This window comes from Orbicella franksi, chromosome 1 (assembly GCF_964199315.1).
Source record: "Orbicella franksi chromosome 1, jaOrbFran1.1, whole genome shotgun sequence".
Taxonomy (NCBI): Eukaryota; Metazoa; Cnidaria; class Anthozoa; order Scleractinia; family Merulinidae; genus Orbicella; species Orbicella franksi.
Window position 1 is genome coordinate 31,372,688 of NC_138145.1, and position 17,012 is coordinate 31,389,699.

The 17,012-nt window shown below is 40.0% G+C and overlaps 2 protein-coding genes across 2 annotated transcripts; one reads left to right on the top strand and one right to left on the bottom strand.

Annotated features, from left to right (window-relative positions):
- The first annotated feature begins 1,323 nt into the window (after positions 1-1,323).
- Positions 1,324-14,829, top strand: LOC145503054 (SCO-spondin-like). Its single transcript, XM_081482481.1, has 14 exons — positions 1,324-1,723; positions 3,615-3,758; positions 4,311-4,481; positions 7,258-7,431; positions 7,828-8,001; positions 8,243-8,416; positions 9,018-9,191; positions 9,260-9,433; positions 9,503-9,676; positions 9,754-9,927; positions 10,139-10,312; positions 10,387-10,560; positions 11,103-11,264; positions 12,974-14,829. Exons 1-14 carry the CDS (start codon positions 1,465-1,467, stop codon positions 13,222-13,224), a joined length of 2,553 nt encoding a protein of 850 aa, XP_081338607.1. The 5' UTR covers positions 1,324-1,464; the 3' UTR covers positions 13,225-14,829.
- On the bottom strand, positions 4,497-5,947 carry LOC145503044 (melanocortin receptor 4-like). The gene has a single exon (XM_081482471.1). The coding sequence runs from the start codon at positions 5,728-5,730 to the stop codon at positions 4,795-4,797; it is 936 nt and encodes a 311-aa protein (XP_081338597.1). The 5' UTR covers positions 5,731-5,947; the 3' UTR covers positions 4,497-4,794.
- Positions 14,830-17,012: the final 2,183 nt, after the last annotated feature.

Consider the following 17,012-nt stretch of genomic DNA (forward strand, 5'->3'; position numbering starts at 1 on the left):
TTACGCATTCAAGAACAGAAAAAAGAAAGTGTACGCTACTGATTGTTTATTATGCTACATAAGCAGGGGCGTAGCCAGGATTTTTCAAAGGAGGAGGGGGCACACTGTGTCAAAGTGAGGGTACTCACCCGATTGTCATGTTGTTTTCACTACCTGTTGCAGGTTGTTTCCTTAAAAAAGGCTTACAAAAAAACCCAATTTATTAGCTATTGATTTTTGCTAGATGGTAGATGATTCGACCTTTGCTATCACTTCAACTATGGCCTCATAAAAATCTCGAGATCATGAGCTATTTCGGTGTCATCTTTAATTTTGTTGCGGGATAATTGAATTTAAGGTTTGCACTGGCTCCCTCTACATCAGCCCGTACATCAGCTTTCGACTCAGTAAACCTTTTATTGATTGAAGTAAATATTTATTATTTGGAACCAATGATTCGAGCCGGCTGTTTTGATACCTCTGATTAGAAAGTTATTTCCTCGAAATTAAATTGAATGTTCATAATTTTCTTTCAGAACCAATAAATGTGTTCACAATTTTAAGTTTAGCCTCTGCATTTAAGAGGCACCACGAGTGACCTTAAAACATGTATCTAAATTCAGCAGAAATGAATACCAATTGAACCTATCGATACAGTGTTACATTGCATGCATGGAAATGAATTCGCCCAAGGTACTTTTCAATCAAAAACAGTGGACCTGAATTTCATCTTTGACTGAGAGCCTGGGGAAAAGCTGTCGTCACTTCACTGACATTGTGCGGAAAAGATTAACGAAAAACTAAAATGTTTCCTGTTCAGCACTTTAACAAACAGTGCGCTCGTTTTTGCACATCAACAAATAAGGCTAAGGTGGCAACGATTCATTTTTAACTAATAACCGTTTTTGTCGCTATTCGCTCCATCAAACTATCAAATATCGAGACAAGTACACTTCTTATGCACGTCTTGAGTGGGGTGCCTCGTACGCTAACAACAGCGCTATGGAGAGTCTCGAAGCAATAGAAAACTTTTAATAAAAAAAATCCAAAACAGAGATCAATATATAGTCACTAAATGTCAATGAATTCCTCCATATTTGTTTAGGAAGATAAACAGAGAATAAAAGACACAGAGAACGATGTATCCCTTTCTGATGCAAATCAGATGTCGCTTATTTGCTAAGAAGGTGCAATCTTCTATTTTGTTAAATACTCGAGTTACTTTGTCCACCAAAGTCCCTCTTGTCAGTCCACCTGGCGTTTAAATCCCAGACAAATAATTATTATCCATCTTAATTCATCAGTTATTTCAGTCGCATTGTAGTTCACAGCAATCTGTTCTCTGTTTTTTGAGAATTGGGACAAATCGTGCATTTTGGATACACAACAATTTGTGTCGTGCATTCTTGGCCCTTTTGTAATACAAACATCAGTGAACCTCTACAGTCTGAACAACGAGACCTTTTAAACAAGTCAGTCACAGAAATGCGAACATCATCTCTGTTACTTGTAATCATTGCACTTACCATACTGTGCACTTCTAATGTGCATTCAAAACATCGCAGACGTTCTGACAAAAAACGGAAACCGACACACCACCCAAAACCGTCAAAACCAAAACCAAAGCCAAAACCGAAACCTTGTCGAAGATTGACACACTGCGTGACTGATCAGTGGAGTGTATGGAGTAACTGTTCAGTGGCTTGTGGAACAAACGGAACACAAGCACGTACTAGAAAGGTAAGTTACGTTACAGGCTTTCTCTGGCTAATTGTGAGGAATTTAAACTGCGTGTATGAACATTGGTCATGACCACTAAAAAGGCGAACGAGATCGGTAAGCAACGCGAATGCCACGAATACTAAGAACAGCATATCAGCCGACCATGGCAGTACGGGTTATAAAATCGGCCAATTTGTGTAAGGTGAGGGACTGGTTAAGAAAAGGCTGTAGTTATTGACCCATGCATAAGGAGGCCGTGGTTGTGTTTGAACGACAGTTTTGCAGTAAAATTCTAACTAACTACTTCAGCATATATTTCAATAAGATATTATTGGCGAAACTGAATTGTAACAAGCTGTTTTTCCATGAGTTAAACAGTATCTTGAAGTATGGAGTGAAGTGTTTGGTAAATTAGAAGACTGAAATCACAAGGATTAAGAACAAGATGGATCAATTGAGGTTGATTAACAATGATAAGAGCACAGTTCAATTTGTGTGGGAAGTTGGATGAATCAGGAACGTTTACAAGGGTTTGGGACAGTATTAGTAAGATAGTTTTGAGAACAAAGGCTTTAAAAGCTCATAAACATTGGATGGTCAAAGAAATGAAAGTAAACACAGACTCCAAGATGAATACAGAGAAGGTAAATAAATAATACATAAATAGTTCTGATTTTATCTTAGCGAATATAGTAATTGTAAGTAGTAATGTATTATTGTAAATAGTCGTGTTCTTAGGATTATTTTATATTTTAATTCTGAATTTATCTTAGCGAATATAGTAATTTTAACTAGTAACGTTATTGTAGATAGTCGTGCATTTTTGTCATGAGCCCCTGGCTCGGGAGATTGGGTAGCCACTCCCCACGTTTACGACTCAAAATAAATTTACCTTTGCCTTTAACTCATTCATTTTTTTTTTAAACAATTTGCCAATCAAAATGCAGCTTCAGTTCATACTGGTCTTGAATTTAACATTTCTTTAGTTGAAATCTTATGTAAATACTTGTGATCAGTATTGTTGATTTCTAAATCTTAGAAACAACAGCTTGTATCAGGTGACACCTGAAACAGCATAAAAATAATATATAGATTTACGCCAGCCTAAAAGCGTAGCTCCCGGGCTAACCCAGGGAAAGGTAGAATTTTGATCTAAGTTTTCAACTTTGCGGTGAGGTTTTCTGTATATTGTTTGGCCTTCTGTTTTGAGTTTTAATAATCACCATATACACAAAACCATTTCTATAGAAGAAAAAGTTATAATTCGGTTAACTTTTAACCCTGGGTTAGCGTTAACCGCCTTCCGAACAATCCTGCTCTGTTTTCAACAACTTAACCTGACATGAGCCCGCAATCCAATCGAAAACCAGCACTTGATCAGCGGTCAACTTCAAAAAAAGCATGACCTTGATGAGCTGTAAACTTGAGCCTGCAACATGGTCACATGATACTGGTCAGCGGGTACCTTGTTTTGACAGATGTCAATTAATCATAACATGGATGTCCAATGTCAGAAGTTCACGGTAAAGCAAGGGTGCATACCTCTATCAACCTATTATTTGGAGTGTGGCCGCCATGTTGCGCGACTCCGTCGTCGTCGCCGTCGTGCGTACGCGCCCACGAGCAATACCGCTAGTCATGATAGCCAAGAGAAAATCAACTCACGGGTTTCCTTTTCTTTCCTATAGCCTTCCTATATAAGTGTGGGGCTCCGCTTGGCGGCCCTTCGGGCCGCCGGAGCTCCGCTACTAATTAATTAAAGAGTTACCTGGGTAATCTTTTGTGCGGGAAAAAAACTGCATATTACACTATCCTTAAAAAGGAATCGTTATCCTTTTTACGTACTAACTTAAGTATTTAACTCTCAATTTATTTTTGACTCATTCATTTATTTATTTGTTATCATCAGGTAGTTAAACGTGAAGTTTGTGGTGGTCTTTGTCCATTTGAACTGAAGCAGGTTCGCGGCTGTAACCAATACTGTCAAAATGGGGGCACTCTAGGGCAAACAAGGTGTAAATGTTTGCCTCGGTATGGCGGGCAATGCTGCGAAAAAGGTTTGTGGTTTAACCTTTTATCTTTTAGAGTGTGTTAAAAATGTGTCAATAACCTTTATTTGACCTTTATTTAACCTCGGTTTTTCATGAGGCTTGCTAAGCCTCAAGCATGTGCTGCTATTAATTCGAGAAAATAACTAACTAAATAAATACATAAATAAATCATCATAAATACATGAATAGATAATTCCTAAAACCAAAGATAAATCCTAAAATAATGAGAATCATTATTAAAGTGACCTTTTTAAATGGACCTATTTTTTGTCATTGATCTAAGTTTGCCTGCCTTAGTGGATACATAAACCATTCCAGGTAGAACGAGTTTGACGCCATGAAAACAGACTAATGGAACAATCAGCAGCCCTCTTAGATTGTAAAGCTCAGTAAGATACAGTGGTTTTATTGAAGCTTAATATTAACCTCGTCAAGTAAAATACCTCTTCCTCAACAGTTTGTAGTTGTAACTGTATAAAAACCAAAACCAAAACCAATGGCGTTTAGTGAATAATCACTGTATTGAAATCCAATTCCTTGCACTACTTTCATCTTTAGTTCACGGAGGATGGAGTTGCTGGGGAGTATGGGAAGACTGCAGTAAAACCTGTGGTGGCGGCATACAGAGACGTTGGAGGACTTGTAATAATCCCCTCCCGGCCAATGGTGGAAGGCCGTGCCCTGGGACGAGAGTTAGGAGCAGGGAGTGTAATGTCACACCGTGTCCAGGCAAATATAATTAGCATTTCATTATCACCAGCTTGAACCTTTGTTTACATGGTTTCCTGACCAGCATAAATTTCATTCAGCCTAGTAATCATAAAAGAACAAAAACCACGATAGCCATAAAAAGTCATTCAGTCAATCATTCATTCGTTCGATCGGCCACTACTACTGTTTTTATTCTGTCTTTCGTATTTGCGTTCTTCTATTCTCTCGATCTTTTTTTTTTCGTTTGTTCGTTCGCTCATCTATTTAATTTCCCTCATGAAGTCAGCCTCCATCTTGATAGTGCTCGGACATGTTGATCTTCAAATTTCCCTTATTGAGGTTCTTTTGTAAATATATTCTTTAAGAAAGCGATCGCTTTCCGCCGAATTTCCTGATAACGCCAGCAGAAGATAAAAGGGTTTATAGAGGAATGCAGGAAAACGATGAAACCGGCGAGATAATTTGCAGCTGAGACTTCAACACTGTGGGATCTCCATGCTTCTTTCACAGTAAAAGAAGTCAGACTTGGCAGCCAACAAAACACAAAGACAATAAAGACGTAAAAAGTGTTGAAGGTTGATCTTTTAAGCCGAGCCATATTCGTTGCTTGATTATTGCTGTGAGTTTGCAGGTGGCTTTGAATCTGATTCCGATGGCGTCGAGCAATTCGAAAAATCTGGTAATATGCAACTGTTGTCAAAAACAGGCCACTTGCTTCAAGAGAAACAGCCACCATGTCATTGTATTTAGGCAATAAAATGAAAATCGCGGCGGAGATCGTGCTCGTTATCCATAGTAGTATTACAGTGATTATAAGGCGTCTTGGTGTTATAAGTTCTGAATATCGTAAATGTAAGGAAACGGCAAGAAACCTATCCAGAGCAATGGCAGTCACTGAGAAAAACGATGATGATGCGAATACAACGAGCAGAAACCAAAACAATGTCATCGTAATTGGACATAAGAAGTCGAAATTATGGCCGCCGTTCTGCTCTGTACTCAACATCAAACATGTAATGATAATAAACATTGGTTGTGCGCACAGTCCTACGGCGAGATCGGACACAGCAAGATTCAGAAACAGAACTTTCATGCTCAGCGTAAGGGATGAAGATTTCCAGAGAGCGGGAATGACGAGTAGATTTCCAACTATTGTTACGAAGGAAGACACGATATTCATCAAACAAAGGGACGTCATGAAAGCTTGATGGAAAAGAATAAGGTTGACTTCTTCCTGTAGCTTATAATCACAGAGTTGGGCGACCATTTCAAATCCGGCTTGGTAAACTGTGTCTAGTTAAGAAAGTCGAGAAGCAGTCGAGCGATTTGTATGAAACTGATTTGTCCCGCAAGGTAAACTAAGTTGAAGCAGGAAGCTGCGCTCGCAAACAGCTAACTCAACTTCTTTGAAATGAATTGCACAATGCCTTTTGTACTATTTGGAAATTGCAAAAGCTGTTTACATATGAAGTTCAAGGTTTGTAAAATAAACACTTTGCCGAAGACAATGAAAGCGAGGAGTGCAAAGAGCTCCACTTCTTCTAGTAAATTCTATCTTAACATTTAATCTAGAGACAGCTCTCGTTGAAGTCAACTAGCTAATTAATTAGCTGCCTGACAGCTTCGTAATTGGAGTAAAGCCGGCAGATCTTTGATATAAGCGTTGGTCAAAAAAACTAACCGTTCAACTGGAGATTATATTCGAAACGAATCCCTTCAGTTTGTTTTCCTTTTAAGTTTCTAGCGGACAAGAAGACCATCTGTCAAAACAGTAGGAAATACAAAATAAAATAAATAATCAATACCTTTACTTGAACAAACAATTTCAAGAAAGCCGTGGACACTTGGTAAACTGCCGTGTTCCAGATTTAATTGAATATTATGATTGTCTGGGTGTTCTGACGATTTTTGTGATGAAATGAAACGTGAGAATCAGTAATATTATTTTGCATCAGTTGAGGCAAATTAAATGATTATTCTTTTAAAAAATGAATTTAAAAAATTGTTCGGTCTTAATTATTGCTTTTTTCGATATAATTTGTAAACTATTCAATAGATTTTTTAGGTGCTTTTGTTGCTCGTAAGCTTTTAAAGTCTTATGGGATATCAATTTAGAGATTTCTTCGGATGGCCGCGTGTTTTTGTCAGTGGGAGGAATGACAATAGATAATTGATACTACTCTTATATGGTGTCCGCCAAATTGAGAATTGGCGGTTCAAGAGCTTTTACACAAACAGTCCTGACAAGAAGGCAGAAACGAAGCGGAACTGATGAAAATGAACATGATATTAATTAAAACGTGAAATAATTAGCTACAATGCCCTCTGTTGTATTTTTCGCATATTTTGCACAACAAGAAAAATGAACACGTCGTAAATTTCCTTTCGAAAGTTAGATATCACCCCCTCCCGTATTTCCCTGAATACCTTAGACATTCTCCCACTGTGTGTGTTGCCTTGCACTCTGTTTCCCCCTTTTAGAACCCCTCGTGATAATTATTGAGCAGTCTCTAATCACCGTTCAGTGACAATGTGTTTCAATTGCTTTATACAAATTCTAATCTTGCCGTTCATACATGTTTAAAGTTCCTCTGAATAGACCATTTCCGAGTTACCCAGTGCCTCCGTCTGTTTCAAAACGAGTTTTCGTGCAAGACCTTTCTTATGAAAATGAGTTTGATTTGTATGAAAATGAACCTGTATGCAGAACACATTCCAAATGAATGGTTTCGACTCGTCTTGACACAGAGGCAAAAGGCAATTCGGAAATGGTCCATTCAATTTGTTATTTCAGTTGATGGAAACTGGTCGGCCTGGGGATCCTGGGGCGACTGCAGTGTCACGTGTGGCGGAGGAACTCAAAGGCGCTCTCGTTTCTGCACCAATCCCCCAATGGCCCATGGCGGAAAGCCTTGCACCGGACAAAGTACAATGATACAAGATTGTAACATGCACGTGATGTGTCCAGGTAATCTATACCAGTACTCTTGATTAAGTGAACAACAATATGGCCTTCACAGTGAACTGCAAGACGCGTAAGTTGCCTTGTGACCTCACGTCATCTACCATGGTAGATGGAATTTAACAAGTTATTCATTTGATTCATTCAGGTAGAAATTCAGAACAGATCCGTAATTTAAACCAATTAAATTCAGTGTAAAAATGATTTCTTGAAATTGCTAGCTGTGTGAAAAATTTCTTATCCTCGTTTTGCGATCGAATGATCTCTAGCAAACATATGAAAAATATCCCGGCCTAAATTACCTATTGCTTAGTGATTTTCCTATCAGTTTGCCTTCTTGGTATCAAGATCAGCTACTCTCTGGTCAATATGATAACGTTCTAAATTACTAATTTTTTTCAGTGAACGGAGGGTGGACAACTTGGGAAAACTGGAGCAAATGTAACGTAACTTGTGGCGGAGGAACTCAAACGCGTTCTCGTTCATGCACCAACCCACCCGCGGCCCATGGTGGCAAAACTTGTGTGGGTCTCAAAGAAATTACACAGGACTGCAACAAAGATGTGTTCTGTCCAGGTAGGAAGAAGGATTTTGAGTTTAACTTGAATGGAGAGCTTGGCCCTGCACCCAGTCACAAATGGAGGGTAGGGAACCTCAACTAGACTTGACCCTGCTAGTAGCAAAGTGAAAGCACCACAACGTTCCGATTCATAAAGCTTTGCATACAAGATGAAAGATAAAACATCTTAGATTATCATTACTAGATATTTAAGATCAGCTACTCTGACTCATTGCTCTGCACAATAACTTTATACAGTGAACGGAGGTTGGACAATCTGGGGACGCTGGGACAAATGTAGTGTGACTTGTGGTGGAGGAACAAAAACGCGTTCTCGTTCATGTACCAACCCACCCGCGGCCCATGGCGGGAAAACTTGTGTGGGTCTGAAGGAAATGACGCAAGATTGCAACAAAGACGTGTTCTGTCCAGGTAGGCAGACAACTCGCTGTTGTCAAGTATCACTCATTCTTTCGCGTCTTCGGTCAAGCTCTCACCGGGCTCGTTCTATATCTTCCTCCACGAGGTCTTCGTTCTCCAGCGGCCTGGCCTTGATGGCTTTTCTGCATGCGATGGTTGTTATGACATTCCATAAATAACCGTAAATTTGTGTTGCTATTTAATCAAGGCCCACATCATTCGCATCATTTTTGCTACCACTGGTCAATCTAACTAAGGGCCTTAGATTTCCAAGTGGTCAAATATACAATTCATGTCCGTTGTAGCTTTTTCAACCTGAGGGGGGTAGTAAATCCTTAAATCGCAGGAAATGGAGGTTAGGCAAACTAAGTTCGATCTGCTAACTATCCTTCGACTTGAATATCAAGCATACTCTTTTCAGGAGTAATATGAAAGCCCTCCAGCATTCTGGGTGATAAATATAACCAAGCCTTCCAAAAAATGACAAAAAGATATTTTCAGAAGTGGTTTGTTATGATAACCTACTCAGAGGTCACTAGATCTTAAGGAGAGTACAGCTGCAAAAACAACACAAACTCGGCCTGTTGCTAAATAGTAGTCGTTTCTTATCCAGTTAATGGAGGCTGGACAACTTGGCGAAACTGGAACAAGTGTAGTGTAACCTGTGGCGGAGGAACTCGAACACGTTCTCGTTCATGCACCAACCCACCCGCGGCCCATGGCGGTAAACCTTGTGTGGGTCTCAAAGAAATTACACAGGATTGCAACAAAGATGTGTTCTGTCCAGGTAAGAAGACAATTACAGCTTTTCATCTTTACGCAAAATCGTTGTTAACATTATTATTTTCTTTCCAGTAAATGGTGGCTGGACGACGTGGGGAGACTGGGGCAAATGTAGCGTAACTTGTGGCGGAGGAACAAAAACACGTTCTCGTTCATGCACCAACCCACCCGCGGCCCATGGTGGCAAAACTTGTGTGGGTCTGAAGGAAATGACACAGGACTGCAACAAAGATGTGTTCTGTCCAGGTAGGAAGACAAGTTACAGGTTTTCATTTTTACACAAAATCTATACAAACATTGTTATTTTTTTTCCAGTGAATGGAGGCTGGACGACGTGGGGAAACTGGGACAAATGTAGCGTAACTTGTGGCGGAGGAACAAAAACACGTTTTCGCTCATGCACCAACCCATCCGCGGCCCATGGTGGTAAACCTTGTTTGGGTCTGAAGGAAATGACTCAGCACTGCAACAAAGACGTGTTCTGTCCAGGTAAGAAAATACGTTATAGGTTTTCTTTTTTAGACAAAATCCCTATCAACACATGTTGTTGGGTTTTTTTCTTTCAGTCGATGGAGGCTGGACTACTTGGGGAAACTGGAGCACATGTACTCTAACTTGTGGCGGAGGAACTCAAACACGTTCTCGTTCATGCACCAACCCACCCATGGCCCATGGTGGTAAAACCTGCCTTGGTTTAAAAGAAATGACACAGGACTGCAACAAAGACGTGATGTGTCCAGGTAGGAGGACAATAGCTGTTATTACAGTTGAGCCTGCGGTCTAATATTCCTTTGTTTAAAAAGGCATACAAACGAGGCGAACGGGTCAATACAAAGCAAAATTGACCCATTCGCCTTGTTTGTATGTCAAACCGCTGATAACTGTAATAACAGCTATTCACAGCTTCTCTGCTGTGCACATTATCACTACAAACCGTTTTTTCCTCTCCAGTGAACGGTGGCTGGACGACGTGGGGAAACTGGAGCCAATGTAGTGTGACTTGTGGTGGAGGAAGTCAAACACGTTCTCGTTCATGCACCAAGCCACCCGCGACCCATGGTGGCAAATCTTGCATGGGTCCGAAGGAAATGACACAGGACTGCAACAAAGACGTGTTCTGTCCAGGTATGAAGATAAGCTATAGGTTTTCTTTTTTAGACAAATCCCCAATCAACACATGTTGGGGTTTTGTTTTTCAGTGAATGGTGGTTGGACGTCGTGGGGAAACTGGAGCATATGTACTGTCACTTGTGGTGGAGGAACTCAAACGCGTTCTCGTTCATGCACCAACCCACCCGCGGCCCATGGTGGCAATACTTGCGTGGGTCTGAAGGAAATGACACAGGACTGCAACAAAGATGTGCCCTGCCCGGGTACGTGGGCAACTTTTCTAAGTTCATTTTGACCGGTAAATTTTATTCAACGTTCTGTTCGCAGGGCAGTGATCGAATACGGATATCGGCTCGAATGAATCATGGCAGAAAGTTTTCTCAAGGATCAGAAGTTTGCGACTTTGAAACATGAAAACATGAATATAAATTTTGAAATGTGTGGAAATGACGCTTCATATTCATCAAAAAAAATGAGATAGGCATTGTTCTTAAAAACTTTAACTGCGATCTTACAAACTATCACCTGAGTATCTTGGAAAAAGCCTTCAGCAAAGTACTGTCCTTGCTGAACTTCTATTTAAGTTAAGGACATTTTTAACAGGTTTGTGTTTGGAAGTATAATGATTTGGCAGAGCATTTTCGTGCATTTCCCTACAAGCGGAGCAAGCTTCACCGAACAAGAACGAACTGTACAGATCGTTCTTGGAAAGTGAATTAATAAACAGTCCTTGTTTCCAGCCTAGGGTAAAGTTAAAAGCGCTTTGCTCCAAAAGGATCAGCAGTAACAGGTAATTTTTTTCTAGTTGCAGGTGGCTGGACTGTCTGGGGAAACTGGGGCGAGTGTAACAAAGACTGTTTAAAGACAAGAACAAGATCTTGCACCAGGCCTCCTCCATCTAATAATGGCAGAAACTGCATTGGTCCTCCATTACAAACAGTCAATTGTACTTTTGATGAGTGCGTGGGTAGGTGTAAGAACTTTGAAACGAAAAAGATTTCAAAACACGATAGGGTGGTATCTGATTGGCGTGACAACTCTATCCGTTAAGCAAGCGACAAATTCAACAAAAACCAACTAAACAGACGCAACCAAAAAAAAAATTGTAGACTTGCCTATTAGTATTTGAGTTTTAACTGGACGTTTGTTTGACGCTTGTTATATTTTAAAATTGCCTGTCAGTAAAATAATGACAAGGGCTTGGCAAATAAACAACTAACTAACTGACAGACTAAGCTGCCAAAACGCTTCGCATCTTAATCTTAAATTTCAATTCCACTTGCTAGTCTTACTAATCAAGTACATTTTAACAGTTTTTGCAGTTTATTAGATAAGATAAGCGTGCTTATGTTTCAGTACAGCTTAAAAAGAATTTTTCTCTGCAAAATTAAAAGTTGCTTTTGACCTTGACGACAGGAGCTTTAACACTAAGTAAATAATACTCAGCTAAGACGCGTTGAAGAAGAACTTAATTAGAATTCTCTCGCTGGTGAGTTCTTTCGCTCCAGTTGGAAAATTTGCAACACCGTTCTAGCTGTTTGATTTCGAAATCACTCTCTACTCAAGAAGTGTCCTGCAAATTGGGAGAAGAGCTTGATTTTTTCCGGCCAAGACAATGTTCGTGTTTGTTCTTTGTCTTTGCGCTGTAATTGGTATGTTGAATGCATTTTGTAGCCATTGCAAGAGTTGTTTGCTTTTTAGGTTCCTTAACGAAACGATTCTTACAATTGAGAATTAGTCAAAAACAGTTAGAGAGGCCGTCATGTATAAAAACAATTAGTGAATAGAGGCAACGAAGGAGCTACATCTCTTGAGTAGACATGTTACATTACAGCACCTCGCTAAGTTTCTAAGTGATGGAGTGTGATCCTTGCTACGGAGGTATTTGGAAACTAACACAAACTGAGAGGTTTTGTAAGTCCACTACTTCAATTAGTGTACTTAAATTTATAAATTTATTCTGAACATCTGCTGTTTTATTCAGAATTAACGTTAATTACCAAATGGGAGAGCATGCACTATAGTCAACGATGCCTGTTTCTGATATATGATTAAAAACTCACGAAGTTGTGAAAGTTTCCTAAGAATTCCAGTTTGTTGACAAAAGAACAGATGTCTATTTTTGGAACCTAAAAGGAATCACCTAAAAGCTACCGTCCAGCGCAGTCTCCAAACAGCAAAACTGTCACTGATATTATTAAACTCTTTTAATATGTTCACTAAAGGTCTTACTAATTTCTGTGTATACTAGTAGCTAGGTATAGTGACATTCCTGCTCTATGGACGCCCACTTAGTATGGTCAATCACTTATTACGGACAACCTTGTTTTTTCCAACCATAGCCTCACGTTTTCTCTCAGTTTCATTAGCCTGCTTATTACGACACAGGTTAATGCGAACAACGGGCACTTTTTATGTGATCTTACTGGTGCACTCTCACACAAAGTTAATCTGGCTTTACGGACACTGGGTGCTCTGTGAACTGTATATTTTCGTTTGTCACGATTACATGCTGATTGTATCCTGTAATAAAATCAAAGCTTTTTTCAACTTTATTTAAGTCACAGACTATCTAGTGAATGATTAATTCCAAACCACTGCACCTGACTGTTTGGTTAAAAACTTTGTTTTTATGCAATGACTTACTAATTTTCTACGTGTACAATTTGACTTCAGGGGGTAATGGAGGCGGTGCAAAACATGAAAATGGACTTGGAATCAGAAGCGACTCTAGTGAGGGAGGCTCAGGGTACGCTGAATTGTCGACGTGGTCTCTGTGGACCAAATGGAGCGATTGCAGCAGCAGCTGCGGCGAGGGAAGCAAGAGGTTCCGACAACGCACGTGCGGTAACGTCATCAACAGGATACACCCGAAGTGTTCGGGAAACAGTTTACAGATTGAATCCTGTACAGTTCCACCCTGCTGAAAAGGATCAAGCTGTTAGCTCAAGAGTATGAAGGGAACTTTCAAACGCCTTTTACGATCCACTTTTTCTGAAATTATAGCGCTAAACTTGAGGAAAAAACCTGGAATTCAATTTAGTAAGCGGTATTCACGAATTTAAAATTAGACGAAGTGCTTTCTCGTGTATTTGTTTCGTTCTGAAATTTATTCAAAAATTCTGTCCATTAACACTGGTCCACTAAATTAACACTGGTTTTTTACCCCCCAACACCTTGTGTGAGCCTGTAGAGAGTTCAAGAGCACGCGTCCAGGCCCTTTGATCACTGTAGACATGGCTCCTTACCACAATGTCCTTTGTTCATGGTCGCTAAGTTGGTTGGCGCGTCTCGTTGTACGGTGCTAGTCAGTAGAACATCTTCATATTAATGGTCTTGGGTAACTGGGCGCGTTTCCTCTCCTTTTGCCAGTGTAATAACAGACGTGCTTAGAGAGTCGTGATTTGTTGGAAAAACTGACAAAAATGTGGAGGGGTGGGATATGTGTGATATAGTCTTACTCATCGTTGCTTTGGTTTAAGACTTTTGGTTCGAGAAGGCGCTGCTGCTTAGATAATTCTTTTTGCCGTTAACATAAGAAGACCTTTTATGGAATGAAAATTACTCTAATTTTTATCCAAAAACAATAGGAATATCCAAAACTCAATTTAGAAAGTTCATCTCTTTGAACAAGTGCCACGTTGCTGTTCAGGGTGCAGCTTATTGTAAGGTATTTTTGCTGTTATTTGCATCGCTTTTTCCGTGTTGACGCTTATGAATTGAGTACAGCATTTATTACCAGATTGGCCGCTTATTCGAGTTAATATATTAAGCATGGTAAAAGCAGGTGCTACCTCAGGAAAAAACACTTTATAAGCTTCGGGGTTAGATGCTTCTGGCAGCTCGTGCTTACTGGGTGTCCGCTCGTTTCGATACAAAGTCGTTCGAGACAAATTGAGGTAGAATCGATACAGATGTAAAGTCGATTCGATACAAACTGAAATCAATTCGATACAACCTCCCTTCACCTAAAGAAGTTTCGTTTCGCTACAGAAACTTTGCACGCAAACTTCAAGCTAAGCAAACACATTGACCTGTCTTGATACCCGGCAGCCGGGAAGTGTGTTCTCAAAAAACTACAATCCTGGTGTAAAGTCCTTGGGACACTTGACAAAATTCCAACTGGTGACGCATTATTTTGTAGTGGGAAATCTTTATTCATTTTACCGAATCCCTCCTCCCCGAAAGTGATGTTGGACTAGCAAAATTGTGTTGAGGGTGGGGAAGGAGAGGTGGGCAGGAAGACCATATTAGGGCAAAAGTACAAATTGACCAGGATTGTTGATAGCCGGCAGTCTGAAATTATTATAGAACTTATACGTTCAGTACAGGGCGCGCGCTTGACGCGGCCGGGAAATACTCGCGTGGGGAAATACAGTATTTCTCGCTTCGCGCGAGTCTCCTCGTATTCGCGCCTTTTGCCTTATCAAACTATAGTTAGCATCATGGTTTCACAAGAAAGTCAACCACACTAGCCATAAGTGACATACAAGCTGTTTATCAAAACTGATTATGAATGTTCAAGAATAATACTGCTTTCTTCGTAACCCGATAAAATTTTCAAGAGTAACCCTCCGCTAAGTTTATCTGTATCCAAAGTTGATTTCCGGTTAGCTAGGGTTCAGCAGAGTTGTTAGGGTATTAGGGTATTTGGGTATTAGGTTATTAGAGTATTAGGATATTATGGTATTAGTGTATTAGGGTATTAGGGTATTAGAGTGTTACGTTGTTAGGGTATTAGGGCATTTCGGGGTATTGGAGAATTACCCTTTTACCCTAGTATTCCAATACATCAATACCCCAATACCCTAAAACCCTAATAGTCTATTATCCTAATGCCCTAATACCCTAATACCCTAAGGCCCTAATACCCTAATACCCTAACGCCCTAATACCCTAATACCCTAATGCCCTAATACCCTAATACCCTAACGCCCTAATACCCTAATACCCTAATGCCCTAATACCCTAATGCCCTAATACCCTAATACCCTAAGGCCCTAATACCCTAATACCCTAATGCCCTAATACCCTAATACCCTAATGCCCTAATACCCTAATGCCCTAATGCCCTAATACCCTAATGCCCTAATACCCTAATACCCTAATACCCTAATACCCTAAGGCCCTAATACCCTAATACCCTAATGCCCTAATACCCTAATACCCTAATACCCTAACGCCCTAATACCCTAATACCCTAATGCCCTAATACCCTAAGGCCCTAATACCCTAATACCCTAATGCCCTAATACCCTAATACCCTAATGCCCTAATACCCTAATGCCCTAATGCCCTAATACCCTAATGCCCTAATACCCTAATACCCTAATACCCTAAGGCCCTAATACCCTAATACCCTAATGCCCTAATACCCTAATACCCTAATACCCTAATACCCTAATACCCTAATACCCTAATGCCCTAATGCCCTAATACCCTAATACCCTAATGCCCTAATACCCTAATACCCTAATGCCCTAATACCCTAATACCCTAATGCCCTAATACCCTAATACCCTAAGGCCCTAATACCCTAATACCCTAATGCCCTAATACCCTAATACCCTAATACCCTAATGCCCTAATACCCTAATACCCTAAGGCCCTAACACCTAAATACCGTAACACCCTTACACTGTCACACCTTAATACCCTTATACCCTAATATCCTAAAACATTTATACCCTGATACCCTAATACCCCAATACTCCAATACTGTAATACTCCAATACCTTAAAACCATAACACCCTAACACCTAAATACCCTAATACCCTAACAACGCAACACTCTAATACCTTAATACCCTAATACCCTAATATCCTAAAACATTTATACCCTGATACCCTAATACCCCAATACTCCAATACTGTAATACTCCAATACCTTAAAACCATAACACCCTAACACCTAAATACCCTAATACCCTAACAACGCAACACTCTAATACCTTAATACCCTAATACCCTAATACCCTAATACCCGACTTGAATATCCAAATACCCTAATAACCTAATACCCAAATACCCTGTTACCCTAATACCCTAACAATGTAACACCCTAATACCCTAATACAATTATACCCTAATACCTTAATACCCCAATATTCCAATACCGTAATACCTTAATACCCTAAAAACCTAATACCCTAACAGCCTAATACCTTAACACCTTAACACCCTAATATTTTAAGACCCCGAGACCCTAATACCTTAACACCCTAACACCCCAATAACCCGTACACCCTAATACGCTAATAAAGTGATACAATAACCTGATACAATAATATCCTAATACCCTATTCAAGTTTCAAAGTGCATCAGCTTGAACAAGCCCAAAAATGTCTGTCTGTGGACAAAGTTTTAATGCTCGGAATGCATTTCAGTTTGTCAAGTTCTATCTAGTTCTCCTCGCTCCCGCTATGGCGGATTCATCCTCCGATGCGTCTTATGTGAGTTTTTTCCTCAAGATTGAGCAGAATTTTCTCGCGGTGGATTCCACGCCCGCGGTTGAAACTTATAATCTGACGTAATCATGAGCCTTTTAGATGCTCGCAAGTCCGCGGTGTTCTTTATTAGAAGCTTTTTCGACAAATGCTACCGTAGGCTAAGCAAAACAGTTCGCTTTGATTTCCGAAATTTAATTTAAGGAGCTCAATCCTCCAGTAGTAGTACCATTGATATGTAGAGAGGATTGCCTCTTGTCAATCTTTAC

Coding starts and splice junctions, on each gene's coding strand:
- LOC145503054 (XM_081482481.1), top strand. CDS start 1,465: ATGCGAACATCATCTCTGTTACTTGTAATCATTGCACTTACCATACTG. Junction 10,313..10,386: donor CAAAGACGTGTTCTGTCCAG/GTATGAAGATAA, acceptor TTTGTTTTTCAG/TGAATGGTGGTTGGACGTCG. Junction 10,561..11,102: donor CAAAGATGTGCCCTGCCCGG/GTACGTGGGCAA, acceptor ATTTTTTTCTAG/TTGCAGGTGGCTGGACTGTC.
- LOC145503044 (XM_081482471.1), bottom strand. CDS start 5,730: ATGGTCGCCCAACTCTGTGATTATAAGCTACAGGAAGAAGTCAACCTT.